Source organism: Rhea americana, unplaced genomic scaffold (assembly GCF_003343005.1).
Source record: "Rhea americana isolate MKP2758 unplaced genomic scaffold, rheAme1 scaffold_42, whole genome shotgun sequence".
NCBI classification, from domain to species: domain Eukaryota; kingdom Metazoa; phylum Chordata; class Aves; order Rheiformes; family Rheidae; genus Rhea; species Rhea americana.
In genome coordinates, this window is record NW_028186557.1 from 1,017,434 (window position 1) to 1,037,922 (window position 20,489).

Genomic DNA, 20,489 nt, shown 5'->3' on the forward strand with positions numbered 1-20,489 from the left:
GATTGAAGCAAGGTGCTACTGCAGGCAAATAAAGCTTACTAAATATTTAAGACATATAAAGATAAACATGCAGGACTGTAAATCACTACAAACCAAAACAGTTAGCAAGAGCTCTGCAAATGCCTCCTGGATACAGATACATTATGTGCTTCATTCATTTTCTAATGAGCAGTGTTCAGGGTTTGCATTATTATTAATTGCATATAAATTGCCATGATTTTTGTAYCACTGGAAAAGTATTTCGCCGTTCACCTCTCCGAGGAACAATGCTGAACAAAGGAAGCGAATGCATGGCATACAAGAACAATGCTGAACACAGAAATTTATGCATGCCGCTTAAAAGGCATGGCATTTAGACTACTAGCAAAAAAATCAAAAGTATGTCATAAATCTTTAATTGTAAGCAAAAAAAACCACTAATGGTTTCCCACATCCTTGATATTATCTAGGCAAGAACACTGCCTACTTCTGGAGTGCAAAATCTTCTTAACTCACGTATCTGCATGCATCCTCAACCTTCTCTGAAGAGTCTTGCTGCAAAATTTATTGTATCTGAGATCTGCTAATCATCATCAGAAAACTCTGTTATGCATCTTAAGGACGTACTTTAGGCTCTCAAGGGGAAAAATAAACATCCTTTATTACCTGCTTTTGGAAAATACTGATTTGTATTTATTCAGAAACCTTTTCAAGTTGCACCACTGTTAAATTAAATATTTATGGCATGATTTTCCAACGAGTTTAACACCTGTTAAGCATTTAACATGCTGACTTCAGCAGAAGCGCCAAGTGCCCAACACTTCTAAAAACGAGGCCTCAAAGAGACATGGCAGAGACGCGGCAAAGCAGCCGACTGTCGCTCTCACGCCTAAATGCAGCAGGATCCTCACGAGCCCCTACTTCCCACTGCACCGTTTCATTTCGCACAGCTGWATCAGAGCCTTATTTTACTACAAATACCATAAATATGACTCACTTATACCTGTTGAATCCAAATAACACATATGTTAAGTGCTGGTAGTTAATCCTAAATGCATCTTTGCTTTCCTTCACCAGTGGAAAATGTGTGCACTTGGGTCATTAGACATGACCGTAAGGAGAAACTTATATAGGAGACTAAAATCCTCAGCGAGTTCTTTCAGCCATCAAAGAAAAGCTGTTGATATGAAGGGTGAGAAGCTGAACAAAAGCAAAGCCATCTGGGTAAAATACAGAACAAAGAAAGAATARGGCAAAAAAATGTTTGTTACATTATGAAAATCTGTGTCCCMGTGCCAGTAAGGCTACACAAGTAGCCTTAATTAAGTAGCCTACTTAATTTCAGAATTAAARGCCTAAATTTCCTTGTGGCATAGGGCCTACACTTTTGAAAGCAAAAAGCTATGTCTTTTAGGCAATAAATAAACATATAACATCCAAATAAGAAATTACTATATGGAGGCYGTTCAAATGATCATCTGATGTGATTTCATAAACTGAAGACTAATAAAACCGTTGAATATTGCAGATAGCACACATCAATCTCCTTACACACTTCACAGCACACTACAAATCTGCCCAGCAAGGCTGAATATTTTACGCATTAAAATAGTAGCTTTCATCACACTATAAAACATTTGCAAATGCAGACGAGAAAACCGACAAGCGTATTTACTGTACAGCTTTATATTTGTGTCATCAATTAACAACAAAAGTTTGGAGTAAAACTAAAATAAAAGCTAATCAAAACAGCTAGCTGTCAAAACAGATGGGAACTATATTTTTCAAATCAAGCAAAAAGCCAAAGCTTTAGAACGTTTAGTGTCATGTCAGTGAATAYAGTCAACGTAGAAAGGAAGGACAACAAACGTCAGGGATATATGAAGAAAAGGTGCCCGTGGCTGAAAGATTCACATCTAGGAATTTCCACTGAGTTTTTGTTTGTTTGTTTGTTTTGGGGAGGTTGGGTTTTTTTTTTTTGCTCCATGACGATTTAACACAAACCAAAACAGGCCTCTCATATGTGAACCATAAATAAGGTTCCACCGCAGCGCTGCAGGCAAAATAAATAAAAACAGAGCCCCAACATTATTTTAGCCTCAAACAAACGTTTCAGTACCTACATTGTCTGGCTCAGAAAGATACATAGACAGTCTCACAGACAGAGATATAAATGAACAATTGCAGTACCTTTTTCCCACACTGTTTACAGGGTTGGCTATATTCCTACTGGCAATAGATTTTCTTCTTGACAGCTTCTTGGTGTTGGTGCTGTCATCAGTGCTGTCATCCTCTTTCTTTGGTGTGTTACTTCCTTTGCTGTTCAGGTCCCTTAGCACATTATAATTAATTTTACTTGAGATTTTCTTCTGTTCTAACATCTTTTCAATTGCTTCTCCTGCTGTGCTGGCTTGAATCGGCTCCCGTTTCTTTGCAGATTTCTTTGGCTTAATTAAAATATAAAATTAGTGATGTAGACACAAACAAAATTTTCTGGAAACTGAAGGGCGAGCTGCAGCTCAGCAGTCCTGCTACAGGTGCTGCTGTCAGGGGACCGCCCATGCTGAAGTCAGTGCTCCCAGCCCTGTGACCAAACAGGAGCAAGGGACCTCTTTTCTCCAAAAGATAAGTGTGCCCTTTTGTATTTTTGCCGAATGCCCGCACAGTTTTTTTTTTTWAACAAATTCTTTATCTACATTAGTGTTTCGTATTTGTGTTGCTGCCAGAAAAGGAACACAGGCCATTTCTCGCACATGAGAAAAAAAATGGAACGAACTCCTGTTACAGGAACTGGGATCCTGATTAACTCACCCAACATATAAATAAAGAAATTCCCCCACTAAAAAATGCCTTCCAAAATTAGAGTCAAGACGGGTTACTGCTCCCTCTCCGATAAGGCTGTATCAAAACTACAACAGTATTTCAGATGAAGTCTGAGAGCTGCAAGTGAGAATATTCACCCAGCTCTTCCCCCACGCTGAAAAAGGCCAGGAATATCAGAAGCAGCGTTGTGAGCGTGGGCGGGCATCAATGCTGCGGGTAAGAGGATGCTACAGACGCACAGCAAGTGCAACGGTGGCGTCACCCGCACACAACAGGCGGCCCTGCCGTCCTGGCCAAGGGCTGCACGCCCAAGCCTCACATTAAGCTTTGCAGTYTGACGTCGCACAAATTCAGACGAAGAGAAATGACACTGCAGAACGTTTCTATCCATGTCTCACGCCTGGGTAGGTAGACAAAAAAGATCCTCTGTTTCTCATTCAGCATTTGCTTTTTCAAAAGAAGGTTTTAACACCAAGCTCCACAGGAGATTTATTTTTTAATTTATAATAGCCCCTCTGTTTACCTACATGGGTCAAGTGCTACCTTGAAATCTGAAAGCACTGTATTAATCAAGCTCTACTCCAGCTGTCAGAAACGATACAGAGTTACAGAAAAACTCCTATGTTGTMGGAACAAAAAGGTGGGTGTCTGGGCTACTTTCCTGTGCCAAAGAGTTATACAATTTTGAAAATTGCTGGTAGAATGCCACGTCTCTGTAAGTGCAGGACGAATGAGAAACTCTGAGGTATAAAACAGTGGTTCATTGTCTGGTTTTGTTTTTATTGTTGAAATACCTAGGGGAAGTAGGAAACTCTGTCTTTCACATTAGTCAAAAAAAAAAGATATAGGATATACACACTAAAAGCTAATGTGGATTTTTAGTTGCATGTGGAAGATTGTGCACAGATTTGACTTGTATTTGCTCAATTACGCAAAATACTAATGCTGTAAATCGTGAATACGCGGCCAATTAGGCTGCTTTAAACTGCTCAACTTGGAGACAGGACATGCCATTTGTTAACATAAATATCACACTCTTTATGAAAGGTAGAACAACATATTCCTTCAAGTTACTGAAACAAAGATCTGTTCAATTCTTCATAAAGAAATCATTATTTTAACAGTCCAGAAAAGTACTGAACTTACAGCAAGTACACGCAAATTCCACATGCACACATTAAAAAAAAAATCAGGCATGTCTTAAGAATTGTATTTAAATAAGCAAGCAATTAGGACAGTAATCATAAATGCAGTGAACTTGTTCTGAATTTGCAGTGCAAAGCATTTTTTCGTAACATTAATTTTCAAAAAGTTCAGGCAAGAAGAAAGTGTTTTACTCACCAACTGAAAACTTAGAGCCTTGCCATTCAATAACAGGTAGACATATAGTAAGTTTTGTCGGTTTAGTGGTGACCTGTACCATTATCCCCATACATCCTACACGCAGTTGATCAACAGATGTAAAGAATTTCCAGGACATTTTCAAACAAACACAATTAGTACACAGTTTTATACCTTGTGCTCTTTATAAATCCCAAGTTCTTTTTCTTTTGCTATTCTCGCTTCTTTTTCTGAAAGACGACAAAAGGGTAACCGGCATGAAGATTACATAGGCTGTATGTTTCAGCAACACTGGCCAAAAGGAGAATTTCAGTCCTCTATACTTACCTTTTTGTTCCTTCAAATAATCTGCATTTTCTTTCATCCACAGCTCTGCTTTTATCTGAGCTTCTGTTTCATTAAGTATATACTAAAAGGCAAAACAAAGTTAATCTGTTTTCAGAAATCAACTTGAAAACCACAGAAAAAAACAAATGAAAAAAACACTGGCAAGGTCTATCCACATTTTGTTTTTTAAAAATACATTAACAAAAGAAAATACAACCAAGAGGCAAGAATCAGAGCACTTCTAGTAACTTCGAGAGCTAGCGGAAACAATGGCACGYTGTAAAAAACCAGCGTTAGCGCTTTCCAAACTACGATGGGGTGACCAATAGCCATCCAGGACTCACTGACAGCGGTCCACAATTAACCTACAGAGTCATCCTGTTTCCGTGATCTTTTTCAGATGATATGGAGACTACCATGACAACACAGTAGTCTGCAAGTAATTCTGTCTGTTGATGGTGGTCTATAATTCAAAACAGTATGGAAACCATTGCTCTGTGCTACCAAAACAGAAACATGTGTCTTCTGGCTAGGTTTCTGTGAAGGTTTAGGCACAGTTATTACGATTATTAGTTCACTGCCATGTCTGTAGGGACGAATCTGGTTTAGTTTGCTGGTATTTTAGTCCTCCAGCTTTCAGAGAGTTGGGTTCAGCGCCCGTATCTAAACTTTTTCAGTTATTTCCAYTTAGTCTCAGTAACATCGTTAGTATGTGTGGAGCTGAAAAACATACCTAGAACTATTCAGATAAATTACAGACAGAAATACAGAATGACAGACAGAAAGAGGGAGGGASGGAAGGATGGAGGGAGGGAGAACTCCTTCTTCAGCTACTTAGGTATAAAAAGTGAAGCCAATATTTAGTACAACTGGCCGTGAAGCAAAGGTTCTGTAATTCTGATGCTCCTTGGGAGTGAGAACTTCTGCGGAACGGAGAAGACAAACGGGATCATCTTCCACGAACAAGACACTTTAGTTTTACGGAGCTGACCCAAAACTTGTAAACGATGTTTAAGTGCTAGTAAAACAATTTGATATTTCTACATTTTATATTTTTTTGCCTTCTGGATTTTCTCCAAGTAAAGGGCGCGCATAAGGATTTTACRAGAAAAATCGCTCTAATCAAATGCAAGCAATGCAGGGAGGAGTCCTTCCTATCAGGGCAAACAAGGCGAACCAAGCTGCCGTGCTACCGCCRGTTTATCAGACCAATATTTTCTCTGCTTCATCTGCTTCTATTAAAGGCAGGTCGTAATAGTAAAAACGCGCCTCCTCATAGCTCACTTATTCATCCTTCTTACACTTTTAGAGAGTTCATAATCTTGGGCTTACAAAATTACCGCCTATTGCCATGGAAATGAATGTGAGGTCGTAAAAGCAGAATTATGACCCCACTGCAGAGTCTAGAAGGAGGAAAAAAATCTGTCTGCGCTTCCCCAGCTTTTGTTTAAATTACTGATCTGTTATATTGAAAAGCTTTAAAATCACCTCTGCGAGGTTTCACATTGACGGGCTCCTTGCTACCTCCGCACCAAGTTGACTCCACTTACAAGACACTTTTTCCATGTGCTGGCCTGACAGGACCCGCTTTCACTGCTGATGCCACGCRGAGCCTTCTCCTACTCATTGATCCATCACCAGGAATATTCTGTAGACCAGCTTAAATTCTTAGCAGTATCTAGAAAACCCCATAGCTTTCAATGACTTAGGACTCCTAAAGGAGCTGGTAGCATTAGCATTATTTGTTCAAATTACGCCTTTCCCTTCAAACCAGCATGTTGACTGGAGAGGGCATCACACCAAGGATCAGAAGAGCTGGCCTCTATTTTGTGTTTCAGCGTTGACCTGCTGCTGGGTGGCCTTCAATAAGTTATTTTCCACAGCTGTCTGTCACCTATATTTGGGCCATACAGTAACGGATACCTTTCACTGCCATGCAAATAAAAATAAATATAGAAAATGCTGCAGAAGCCTTTGACTGAGCACGGAAGCTGTGCATGCTGTTTCTCCAGTTCGGCTTCCATAGCAGCATCTTATGTTCAATGTATCTTAATTAAATAATATATTTACAGCTACAAAAACTTTTTGAAGTCCTTCTTAAGAGTAAAGGATGTCCTAAAATACAGTTATTCCAGCGTGACAAGAGCGAGCAGCAACAGTCCCTTATACATAAGGGCAAGGAACAACACTAAATTCATGGGCTTGCACGAACAGTTGTTTTGAACTCAGATSGCCAAAATCTCCCGAACCTCCGTACACGTCAAAAGTCGGCGCTGCCGGGGTGCCGAGGCAGGGAGGGGAGAGGACGCCGCGGACGAGAACCGGCCCTCTTTCTCCGGCAGCCGCGGGCGGGAGGCGCGGGCCGGGGCGATACCTTACCCTATCTATTTCGCTGTCATCAATTCCACTGAGATCCAGTTCCCCGTCGCCCGAATTCTCACCTGCACAAAAAAACACACTCTGATTAGGCGGGCGCGCGCTCAAAACCAGCTGCGGTTCAGGCTCCCGGGCGAAGCGACGCCTGCCAAAACCGCCGTCTTTGGGGCGCCTTCGTCCTCCCGCTCTTCCTCAGCGAGGCTTCACGTGCGCCTGCGCGTTCTCAGCCCGGGGGCTGCAGCCAAAAATTCGCCACTGAAAAAAGATTTGCTGGTCAGGAATTGGTGCGGCCCGCTTCAGCCCTGAACATCTGTGGGGCATTTCCAGTAGCGTTTTTCTTTTTTTTTCTTTCTTTTTTTTTTTTTCAGCCACAAATGCTCACTCGGAAGCTGGGGAAGGCATTTTAGGAAGATGGCACCATTTTTCTTTCATCGTAACATGAATCTTTCTGTCAGAGCCCGCAGGTCAAGGAGTCAGCTATAAATTCTGGCTTAGAAAATACTTTTGGTTATCGGGGAAGCAGCACGGACCAGCGAACGCTCCACCACACTGACGGTCCTCCCATGGTTTACACTTGACTCTCACTTACCATCTGATTTTTCGGAACCACTTAACTCATGTCAATTCTGTAAAAAGATGTATATTAGTTTTCCCATCTGTAAAATGGGAATTATGAAAACATCTCCAGATTTTAAAATAATTTTTAACAGCTATGAAAGGGTCTAGATAAATGCTCAGCGTTAATGAGTTTCCTTAATTACAATTTTACTCTATAGTTTTATATTTACTAAGATTTTTGAAAACAGAAGGGTTTTTATTCTACGCACTAAAAAATGCAATAGCACAAAACGGAGGCCTAATTAGGTACTGGCATAATTTACAGCAGCAAAAACTGGTTTTCCACATCATACTAATGTACAGTAGTAATGCACTACTAATGCAACACAGGTAGAGAAGAAAATAAATAATTCAAGGAAGAATTATTCTGAGGAATGAAGCAATCTGGTAATCTCCAGTATATTTAATCAAGCTTGGGCAACAGATAATGAGTTTTTTTGCAGGAGAAAAGGACAAGACAGGAAAGGAAAGAGAAAGGAAAGAGAAAGGAAAAAGGCCAGGTTTAAATAATATGCAAACTAAAAATAAAGCGCTGCAGAACAGCTTGGCGCCTTCACGGTTGTGCTCCCCACTCGTGCTTATGTGTCTCCCCGCTTCTCAAGACCTCTGAATAGTCGGACTCCCCCAATTTGGTATTTTTCCCAGACGCAGAGCTAGCGAGAAGGGCGATGCTGGGATGGCGCAGGGGGATCCCGCCGGTGCCGGACCTCCTTAACCAAACGGCAGGTTTTCGCGATGCGAGGCCTTGAGATGGGAGTGGAAACAAGCAGAGGTAGGAAACACGAGCGTTCCCACGTAACCCTCTCCTCGACAAAACTCAAACAGTTAAACCGGTCGCCCAAAAGCACGTACAGGGTTCGATATTCACGGAGCAGAGGAGTAAATCCTGCAGCCTGGAGTCCAAGGTGCCTTTCCTGGAGATGGTACACCTGGATCCAAGGAAAGTCTCATTCCTTAGGCAGGATATGAGAGCTCAAAAGCAGAGAGCRCCTAGACCTCTCCTAGGCCTGAGGAAGCTTGTGCAGAAATGGGATTAAAGCAGGGTCTCCTGAGCGAGTGCTGGGGCTCAGAAGGGAGCTCGTCTCCCCCTCTTTGCTTCCTCTGTCCTTTTTTCCCCACCAGATTTTGGGGAAACAAATAAAACTTTCAATCTAGCTTGTGTGGATCAAGAAAGTTTTTTTCTTCTCCCCCTCATCTTCAGTGGTTAAACAAAAATAACAACTGTTTACACAGGCTTGGAATTGGGGCCAAAGAAAAGGGGAATCATTCTCGTAAACCACTAGCAGGTTTTAAAAATCTCAGGCTAGAAAATCAGAGTTTGGTATCTGTGTCTGAGAACTATTCTGGACCCWGGTCACAGCAAAACATAACATAAAATTCTGTGCATCCCGCAATTATTTGCTGCAAAGACTGCCCAAGCGTTTTGCAAATAATAAAAACATCCCCACTGAAATCAAGCTGCAGCAGCTTTTATTCATCATTAAGCACCTCGCTTCTCCTATACGCTGCTATATTTTTGGATCAGAGATTTAAAATTTAATATGTCACAGTGCAGTAGGTGTCTGCTGGCCAGGCTGAGAATGATGTCACTTCAGGCACCACGAACAGTTTCACATGTCATTTTAAATACAACTTGTTACTGAATCAGGTGCCGGTTTTCCTCATTGGATCAATTAGCAACAGGGACCGAAAACTCATTCGCCAACTGGTAAAGAGAAGAAACCAGAGACAAGTTACACATAACAAGCATTTCTTAGAYCCCAAGATAGCCCTGCAGGGAGTAGTTGCAGGGTATCCACTCTGCCTGCAAGGAGTCCTTTTTGCTGCCTACGTGACAGATATTCGTTAAATCCAAGGAGTTTTGGGGTACCTTCAACCCCCTAGTTGAAACTTCCATTAGAAAAAAAAAACACTAAATTTTTTTGCAGAACGCCAATTCAGGAATGAACTCATCCATTTCGGTCTACAACTTTCCATAGCCATCACTTCCAACACGAGTAGACCCTACCAGCTATGAACATTCCTCTGCTATATGTTATACAGCTCACTCCRGGGCACAGAAAGTATGCCCCTTAGGTTTTTGTATGCCAGAAAGATCCTCCCAGCTGCTAAACTTCTCAAAACAATTTCTAAATGATCATTTTCTCTTTTAATAACAGGGCTGAAATGAAATTTTCAATGAAACGAAAACACAGATGTGGCCAACATCTGGCCCAACCTCTTAAAGGCTTATTTAAAAGCAGTAGTGTCATGTGACAACAGTTCACATACGTTGTGGATTTCTTCGGTTAAGAAAAACGACAACTTTATTGCAGGGCACGGACAAAAAATAAGTTCTACATCTAAAACAACAAAACTTCAAAATCCAATTAGGTCTAAAGAAAGAAGCAGTCTATTCAACTCAACGAATTCCTCTACTGCAACCGGAGGAAGACGGGTGTTTCCACAGCTTTCAGTCAAGGTCCTCAGTCACCTTCTTGTTACTTAATACTGTCACCCAGCCAGCTCCCAGAATATTTGAAAATTCAGAGCAAAAAAGCCCTTTATTAACCGCCTTTAACRTCTTTGCCAACCAACTTTAACAGACATAAGGCCTACAGACAGACATTCTGGATTAGGTTTGTAAACCTGTAGGATTATTTACTGTTCCTGTCATTACYGAACGCACACTAAACCCTCTTTTAACACACTATCTCCCCCTTTCTCTACCTCTATGTATCTAGTTAAATGTACATTTAGCACGATGTTACAGGGATTTATTACAAAAGAATAATTCTGGCTGATRTATTTTTAAAAGCCACATTTTTAAAAACAGACGTTTTAAGAATGTGTTTTTCTGTTTCTAGTACAGGAGGCAGCACWATTTATTGCACTGCCCAGATAAGAGGATTTCCTTACAGACAGCAGTGAAGGCTGAACACTTCTCAGGAAATCCTCTGAAGCTTATATAATAGAAGGCACTTGCTTCTCTCGTCCCATCCAGCAAATACATCCTCTGTCACATGATTTCATAGCAGTCAAAGAACTGAACCGGTTTAAACAAAAAACCCTGCTACCTATTCATTGCAGGGCTAGACAATAAGCATTCAGAGCATTTCAAAACACTTTGGGGCCAGACCACGGCAAAATCTAAAAACAGCCAGGAGGGGTAGTTTCATTAACAAAAACGTATGAACAACAAGCCAAATACCTGACCCTTGAGCACAGGCAGCAGAAACGGTTGGATTCGTTATTGCTCTCCGGGGAGGGATTAAAAACAACAGGAGCCACTGAAACATCCTGCAGACAGCATCGGAGGAACCCCACAGGGCAGAAGTGCTTTTGCAGCTACCGCTGATGAGAGGTGTTGGTGCCACTCTTGGAGCTCCGAGGAGCTCCCCCAGAAGGCAGCAGCTTCCAGTAAAAATAAAATGAACAACTCCACTAGAATATAATTGATTAGTTGATCAGAGAGGACAAGAACCCATCCAGAGGGGGAAGAAAACTGATTTACTGGGGTGAGTGAAGAGAACAGTCATTAAGCTTGAGTAACAGGGAGGAGAGCGGAAACAGCACACGCTAGACAAAGTGGTGTAGCAATCAGGTGTGGAAGAGAAATGGATGTGAGAAAGCAGCAGTAGCAGCAGCATGGCAYGAAGTGTGGCGTAAAAGGATTGATGGCAGGTCTGTGTACAAATAAGCCCACGTCAAGTCAAGGTGTGTGCCGAGTGCGGGGGTCTCTATGAGCAGGCTATGCTGCTGCTTTAGATTAATATTGGCCTAGGAGTCTTTGGAGCAGGCTGGAAGGTTATCTTGGCAATTTTCACTGTTGGCAATTTCACTGCTTATTACCCTACATGAGAAGTCCAGATAAGATGCCTCTTTCCACAGTTCCAGTCCACCCCTGCATGCTCCAAATCCCAAATCATTCTGTCCGTGGCTGCCAAAGGCTCAGATTTCCCCTAGTCATCTTTGACAATGTCATCATGTGCTGTCAGCATAAAAATCAGCCACAAACGAAAAGCAAAGCGTAAGGATGGAGTAAAATTAATCACACTTAATGAGACAATATGTGCCACAAAAATACATGAATTGCATTTTCCTATTAAGTGAAGATGTTTATTTTTTTATCCTACCTGAATCCACCTTGAAAATTACAGTCTACTCATTCATAGTGCCAATTYGACATCAGAATTTAGGTMTAAATGACTACGGAGCACACGAGGCCATGCATACAGCATAAAGATAAATGAAGTCTGTCACATTATTATTTCCTTCTGCCAAGGCAAGGTTAAGGGGTCCTCTCCAGCTGAAGCCAAGTTTCCAGCCTCCTAGCTTCTTAAGAGAAAGCAAACACACCACACCACGAACAGTGAGGCCCCTTCTTCCCAGAAACGTTCATTCCTGCTGACTGGAGATGGCAGGACGCGGCGCTGTCTGGCGCCACGCTTCCCACGAGCACAAGGACAGCTAGTGTTCGCACTCCAAAATACCCAGTGGGCAGCTTCTGACGTAGGGACTGAAAGGAGCGTGGAGGCAAAGCCTGAAAGGGGCAAGTGAAGGGCGAAAAGGGAAAAAGCCTCATCTACAAATTCCACATACCTTTGCACCCTTGCAAGCGTGAGAGGGTGGCTGCGCAAGGTTCAGTCTTTTCACGACCCGGGACGTACAAGCGCATTAGCATTTCCCCACTCCTGTTTGCTGCAAACGGGAGCTCCTCGGAGGGCACCCAGGAGCACGAACGGGCTAAGCCGCCAGCTGCTTTGCAGTTGTCAGACTCACCTCACGTCCCCGAACATGTAAAGCAAGCACCGCTTCACCAACAGGTCCTTATTACGTGGCTGCAGCTCTATTTCTTCACGCTGAAATCCATACYCTAGGTGTTACATTTTTTCTGCAGCAGCTGATTGACATCTGATGGCCTCATTACATTAGCCACTTTCATACTGTGGTCACCAAAAATTATCCCATCACAAGAACAGAATTTTAGATGGATGTGCTTAATGATATACATAAGGTCCTACAATGAATTATGAGAAGCACTTTTCCAATACTCAGTCTTCTCTGACTGTTATTGTGACTGCGAAACTTGTCATTATTTACTGAGCACACTTTTTTATAAATTAAATTTCAAACAGGAAAAAAAGCTGCTTTTCTGGTAGTACATCCAACATTGAAAATAAAAATTCTATTGTTTTGTCTCACAGTCCACGAAGCACCTAACCAAACTACAGATATACATTTTCCATGCAGTCAAAGGTTAGGCCACTAGTCTTGTAGACATAGAAATTTATTAGCTTGGACACTAACTAATTATAGAAAGAGTTAATTAGTCCATTCTTTCCAAAAATCTCCCTAGATGCATATATTTTAAAGCAGGTAGAGAGAAAACAATCCAGCAATAAACAATACCCTTCTGATCCTGAAGACCTTTTTCTTCAGAAAAGGTAAGCTCATGCTTATTGAACTACATAGTAAAATAAAAAGTCCTTAGGAAAAAAATCCTTTCAGCCTCCCAAAATAAATACAGCTGAAAGTTAAGCTTTTCAACTGAAGAACATCTTGATATTGTCTCAAAACTAGCGGCAGATGTTTTTCTTCTTTCATGTTTGTGTCCCTTCAACACCTTTTGAAAATTGTGGAAGAAAGAGAAYACCTTATGCAACCTGCTTGATGTTACTCTTTTTTAAGATCACAATTCTTGCCGCCATGATCACGTCTTAAGTGCTTAGATGACTGCTCTCAACCATACGACAAAAGCTATTTTTTGCTGATGAAGCCAATAATGACCAACGACCAGTCTGACAAATGTTCACCCAGAAACGTACTAATTAGCTATCACAGATGACATTCTTCAGCTCCAAGGCGCTGGAATGATACAAGCTCTGGTACAAAGACACAAGTCTTCTTCAGCTTGTGATTTCTGCACCCAGCAATTCCAGCAACGATACGCAGCTCTCCTGTGAARCGCGCAACGTGAAGCCAGGTTCACTCTAGGACCTAAGCATTCTTCCACACCTTCATACCCTCTTGTCTTTGCAGTTATGAACTGAAAAGTCGAGATGTTTTTAAAATGAAGACTATACAGGCAGAGGTTTTCTCCTACTTATTGCTCTTTTCCATCTGATTTGGAAAAAAGTCACCAATTCCCTACCGGATTTTCCTCCACTGGATTTTATGTTGYTCTTGGCATCTCTTCCCTCTTCTCCCTCCCCCAGCCTTCCTTCTTTTGGTGCCTTCTGGCCCGTATTTTCTGCATTTTTTCAGATCTCTGCAGGGGTATCCAACAGTAACAGTTTATATAAAGGGAAAGGCCAAGGAGAAGAACTGACCAGCATCTTAATCAGCTCCCCTCTTCAAACTCTGCAAGCGTAAAGAGCTGCTGTAGCTCATGCAGAGGGCTATGGCTGTAATAAGCTCTGGAGAGCAGACAGCAAAGGAAAACTGCCTCCAAGTCACTTTTTCTGTGCTGCCAGATCACTATGTAAAACAGCAAGCACTTTACACAGGAGCCAGCTGTACAGGGAACAGCTGGTTTTACGTTTAAGTGTTGAAACACCATTTCTGCAACTGCAGCTAGCAGGTTAAGCAGCCAGATCTCGCTGTGGGTACTAAGTGCACTTAGTTACCCCTGAATCCTGACCTGGCCAGCAGTCACCCCCCTGAGCAGAAGGACATATGTCTTCTTTAGAACCAAATCTGTACCTGCGRTCTACTGTCCTCCCTGCCCCAAACAAAATGAGATGGGGAGCTCTGCAGTGCAGAGAACKTAAAAGCAAATCCTGGAATTTTGTTTGGATTATTATTATCTTTTTTTTAAAAAAAAAAATATGAATCAATCTCTATTCTACTGGGAAAAAAATTAAATGTATGCACTCACATATACACACAGGTCTTAAGTTAGTGAGATGCAAGAGACTCAAAACACAACATTTTAGAGGTTGACTTTAGCTGATTAGAATTCCGAATCAAAGTTAACTTCTTTTCTTAGGACTTCACTGAAAATTCAAGGCTGGCTCAGATGATGGCCCCAGGTTGGCTCAGATGATGGCAAGTCTCCTTGAAGAAAAATACAAATAGTTGAACTCTCATGATGAAGTGCAAAACAAAGCCCAGCCTTACTCTGACACATCTCTCACCATGTCAGTGTTACTATACTTATCCTTGCACTCYTACCCAAAAATCCCATACCTCCAGGGACATTCACACAGGCCAGCTTTAGACATCTAAAGGCCACAGATTGACATACACTTTATCACATGAACTGGCACATGCCAGTTTTCCTGTCGAAGAAGCAGTCCTCCTTCTGCCCTGCTCCTCTCATGCCCCCACCACACTATCTTCTCCTTTGCTTCTGTGCAGTCAGTTACAGTGATCTGCACCATCAAACTCCTCCAGGTTAAAATCCACCCAGCAAAATAACTAACACAGGCAAGTGAGAAAGAAGAACAAGCCAAACTTTTCAGCGATAATTTTCTTCTAATAAACTTCATCTTCTCGCAGTAACAGTGGGGTAACATCTACACCTCTTCAAGGTTTCAGGGCTGGGCTATGGTCAATTGGAGAGTAAGCTCCAAACAGGCCACCAGAAGCCCTGCAGATTACAGAAATGCTTCAGCAGGCAATTATTAGCATTAAGACAACAACCTAATATAGTGTATTAAATTATATATTTCAGTCTTCATTCAGAGGGAAAAAATCAATTTGTATTCTGGTCATTTACCATGCTATCCAGGCAGGCTGGATGGTGAGAGAAGCTGTTAACTGCAAGAAAATTATCAGGTAAGAAATTTCTCATTTTGTTACTCAGCTTCTCCCCTCATTTGYTGCTAATGAAAATAGCAAGCAGTGAATTACAGATGGGGAAGGCCAAGAGAAGTCTATTATTATTATTATTTATTTATTCTATAGAATGTCAGGCAAAAGCAGAAGCTCCCTTACAAAAAGCAAGAGCTTTGTAAATGAAGCTGTTATGTGGAAACCAGTCCCAAAGGGAAGTGTCTCTGCCATGGACGTCGGCTGGATTCAGAACAACTACCGGGCAGTCTTTTTTGCAGCCAGGAATATCAGAGACATGGGGTAGAGACAGGTCACACAGTAGGATCCTGACTCTGTAGTTTAGCGATCGGGACCTCCATTTAGGTAGACAAACCTGGAAGGAAGAGATGCAGGTTTGAAGTCCTTCAAAGGCAGCAGCTACACAACTGGAGATGCATGTAAAGAGCATTACTCTGCTACGCAACACACAGCTGCAGCCAGCACAGACCACACTTTTTAATAAAAATCACAGAGGCTGTGCTGCTTTATGTTAGATGAAGTGCTGTCTTTTTGCCKCTGATCATGCCCAATGACTCAGAAACAGGTAGGTGGTAAAGTGCTTCTCCATCTATCTCACAGAGCCTCATCCCAGGGATGAGGACACCTTTGTGTCCATTCAGGCAGCTATGCAGATGCATATAAGGACCTCTGCAGCCCAAAGGATGAGCACTGTCAAGGCAGGCCCAGGCTTTGGTGGTAACGGAGCATGGCAGGTTCTCCTTGGTTCGTCTGATCACATCACAACAAAATCCTGTCGCAGACACCACRCTCTACCAAACTGCTCCAAAGGATGTGCATTTGCTCCCTCCTCCTCTCCGCAGACGTTTTAGGGATTTCAGTGAGCATTTTCCCAGATGTGCTGTAGACAGTGGTGAARGATTTTAATATTTTGCCTGCAGCAGCTCTGAGGCCCCAAGGCCTTGGCATTTGGATAGAATGAAATAAGCACAGCATAATTAGCGTGCGTACTCCATATGCTCGAGATGCAGCATCACAGCGTGGCTACGGCCTCTGATACCGCAGCTTTCCGAAGAAGAAAGTTGTGGAGAAGTTCTTCGTATTCTCCAGGAACGGCAGAGAGCRGCTCTGCCTTCCACGGTTTCTGCAGAGCTAAGAAAGCAACCTTTTCCCGGCAAAGCTCAGCAGCATGATTCGCTCATAAATAACAGAGCCAGTTCCAAAGCCCGCCTTTCGAGCTAATGGCTACCAGAAAGGCCAGCCGTATGGTTGTATAACCCGTCATGCTGACTGATCTTAACATGCGACTGTTGTATATAAAGTTTATATAGTAATAGGAATATATTTAGTATGTCATTTTAGCTACGTTCTGTATTGCTAACTTTACAGGTTTTCACCAACCTGCCAGCCTTCACAGGGTTATATGCACACAAAAGAAACTGTTTAAATGTTGATTAAATACTGAGAAACAGGTGAAGTGGTCAGGTTAGAAAAATCTTAGTAAGTCTCAAAAACTAGGTAGATTGATAACAGGTTAGAAAGAGAATACTAGAAAAGATAAGGTCTTGCAGTCCATTAAATTAATTCATTCTTTACTTAAACATATTTAGGCCTCTGCATAACACTGGGATTGCASAGGCAGGACGAAGGTCACAAATCACAACCCAGTCTCACATAAAGTGAGGGAATTCATAGCTTTTTGTGCCATGCAGTCCTTTTATTTTACAGCATATGGCATAATACCAAAGCTGGTTTCCTTTATTTAACTGGGTAATGATGCTCTCCCAAGACGTTTAATGCAAGTTCACGATAACATCCTGCATCGTGGACACAATCCTCAGAAATAGSGCCATGTGTTCATAGCCCAGTTGGAGATGGAGAAGCCCATTCCCTGTACCAATTCATTTAAAAGCATTTGGCATTAAATGCAATATTGATTTATTAGAAATCATGAAAGTTTATTTTAAACTAACCAAACAAGCTTATGTTCATAAAATAAGATTCAGCTAACGTTTTACTGCTCCTTTATTACTAAATGAAACCAAAGCCACCAGAGCCTCTTTTCAAATTCAGACCTAGGGTCCTCTTCTATGGAACAGCTGCTTATCTGTATTTTATTTCTTTAGATAAGGATAAGACAGACTGCTCTGTATGCTAGCTTTAACTAGGCAAACTTCTTCCACAGGAGGATTAAGCATCATTAACCGTGCAGTAAAATAAGCACAGGAAAATGGGCTGACAGAAGGCACAGATGAGGGAAGAGTGAGCAAGATGCACAGACAAAAACCTGTCTCCTGAAAGAATAAGAGTGTGAATCTTATTAGCTAGATATGGCAGAGAATAATAAAGTCCAGACTAAAATTCCCATGCAATTTCCTTCATGCCATCAAAATCAACATAAAAATCTTTAAATGCTAAAATAAATCCAAGTGAAGAAACATTACTGTCAATGACTGCCAATTAAAATGAATAATCTGGGTTCAAAGCGTTTGCTGACATAGCTAGAAGCTGCCACAAAGACTTTAAGGGAGGTGGCAGCCAACAAGTCTCTAGAACAGCTCCTCCCCGCTGGTGGACGTGGGTGGACATGAGTGAACGCCGCCGTCCCTCAGGCAGCATGGACCTCCGTGCTGCGACCGCCTCGACCGTCCCAGGAGCAGAGGGAAGCGGGAGCTACCCCATGGAGGACCTCTCGGGAGAGGGACCAACTGCACCACGTCAGGCTCAAGAAAGGCCAAATCACGTGATTATTTCTGGCAGTGAAAAAGAAGCAATCTGTGACTTGGAGAGGTTTCTGGCCTTCACTCAGAGGAGCTTTATAAGTCAATATGTAAGCACTTACAGCTAAGACACAGCTTGACAGGTAGCCAGGACAGCTGTGCCAAGGCTGCAGGCACATCCTGCATCCACACCCATGAGCATCACCCAGCACCCGGAGCCACCAGGCCCTGTCTGAGGCTACAAAGGCTGCGATCCGAACATCCCTCTTCGCAAGGGTCCAATTCTCAAGGTGTCTCTCAAGCACTGTGTAAAGATGTTTTCACCACTGCACCAACACCAATGTCAACCAGAATGCCAAGGCTTCAATGGCCGACGTGACTGCACAGCTATGGTCCATATAAAAAGTTACAGACTTAAGTATTTCCCATTTTGCCCAAAAGAAGAGGACAGATTTGAACAATTCCTAGTTATCTAAATCACAGCATTAATTATACTGGCATTTAAAAAAAAAAAAAAAGAAAGAAAGAAAATAAGAACAACAATGTTAGGCTTTCATTATTTTTAGACAATGCATTTTTCTCCATATTGTAGTAAATTTAAAAGCAGGAATCGTTGGACTCAGCAAGGAGAACGAGAAAGCCTGCCAGATTTTTGGGAGCCAAAAAWTAATACAGTTTGGTTTTAGTAGCATTTAATTTGTATCATATTCTAAAGAGTAACTACATGACACTGCAGGGTTCCATGTCTCTTCGGTCCCAGTGATTGTTTAAAAAATTGGTTAAGCAAAGAAATAAAATAAAATTTTTTCTTTGTTTATTTTGTCTAAATTGCCAGCATTGCAAACTCAAGCTGGTATTTGAAAGTCAATCTGGGCTCTTGCTAGTTATACGTCCTTATTATCATAAACATTCCACAATTGGAAATTAGTTCTCATGATGCTTACGCCAGAAAGAAAATAGCTGTATTGCATCTGCAGGACCAAAAGTAGTAAAACGTAATAAACATTCATCTTTGCCATTGGCTCTGCAAACCAATCTGTTCAGTAAGTAGGTGCCATTTTTACACAGTTGCTTTACTACTACGTAATTATTGATATATCAGYCAAGTGCTCTCTCAAGGAGGGACTGTTCTTAAAAATGAGCTTGTTAAGAGTTTAAGGGTAAACCCTATGATAAAAAACTGCAGCTAGATTTTATCAGATGTAAACTTTTAAGGAGATATACAAGGAAGTGGAGGAATAATTTCAAAAAACGCTACATTTGAGGCAGGCATGAAATGGAAAGAGACAAGAAGCTTTAATGTGATAGAAAGAATTGGGGACATCTGTACAGAGAATAAGTTGTAGCTAGCATGAGGAATTATCAATCTAGTGATGTGCCAGCTTTCTGCATTTCAATTGCTTCACAGGCCATACCATAAAATTTGTTTGCAATGAAAGCCGTATGAAGAATTCCTGGATTTTTATTGCTCCCAGTGATATTCTACCCTGCTTGTGTACATGGATTGTATCCTTTCAAGTACAATACCATTTCATATTAGTACCTGTTTAAATTACTTGTCTGCAAAAAATGTTCCATGTTCCAAATGCCTCAATATTAAATTTTTTGTTTCAGTCAAAATACTTCAAGAGCCTGTATCAAGCTTTCAAAGGCAAGAAGGTTTCGTGCAAGCGTTCTGAAAGTCTAGTTAAAGCAATAAACTTTAAATTAAAAAGAACACTGGTTTTCAGGAGAATTCATACCTTTTTCAATCAATCAAAGCATACCTTTTCCAATCTCCTTTCCACCTTGTTATACCAAGCTTCCTCATCACTCACTGATTTCTACACCCTGGATTTCTAGAGCTGAACTTTGAGTACCAACCTTGCTCCCTGCACAAAGCCTCTGCATATACAAAAATGCTGGGCAACAGCATATCTAAAATTACCCACTCCCATACACCATGGGCCATAAAACCTTTTTTGCACTGATACCTCAGTGCAAGCACAAATGCTGCTCTCAGCCCCCAAAATACATGTTCCCACTCAAGCCATTGCCCAGAAGATGGGCAACCTTGGATCTACTGGAGATGTGGGCAACAGCCCTAGCAGGTCTACATAAAAAGAGAGCAGAAGTATGAGGCATCAACCCACTGCTCACTGCCCTTATTCACTCTGCTACCCCCACCATATCCCTACTCACCATCTCCCTGCAAGGGTGCATCCTCCCAGGCTCACTATGCACATTAGCCCGGGGAGCAGATTGCCTGCATGAGACTGGAGAGCATCTGATCAGTCTGAACCAACAACTAACCTTTGTATGACTCAAAGCAGCTGTCACTAAGGCAGAGAATGTACCTTTTCCTGGACTTAAGCTTGAAATTACAAAGAGGAGCCTACACCTGAGATTTTATCAGAACAGGCCCATGAAACAAAGGGAACAGAAAAAAATGGCAATCTGGCTTTTGGGAACTTCAGGTGCAGTGCACTGATATGGGAGGAATACAATTCAAACACCAAGAGGAGGTGCTCAGAAACACCTCCTGTGCAACAGCGCTCAGCTCTTGTGRCC

General features: G+C 41.8%; 1 protein-coding gene across 1 annotated transcript in view; it reads right to left on the bottom strand.

The window, feature by feature from the left end:
• The window catches only part of BRF1 (BRF1 general transcription factor IIIB subunit), a 167,694-nt gene that overhangs the window by 40,515 nt on the left and 106,690 nt on the right, over positions 1-20,489 (bottom strand). Inside the window, exons 12-15 of the mRNA XM_085315015.1 lie at positions 6,850-6,911; positions 4,471-4,552; positions 4,318-4,373; positions 2,170-2,426 (exon numbers count right to left, since the gene is read on the bottom strand). Of these exons, the coding sequence (XP_085171141.1) occupies positions 2,170-2,426; positions 4,318-4,373; positions 4,471-4,552; positions 6,850-6,911 (457 nt within the window). The remainder of the gene's footprint in view (positions 1-2,169; positions 2,427-4,317; positions 4,374-4,470; positions 4,553-6,849; positions 6,912-20,489) is intronic.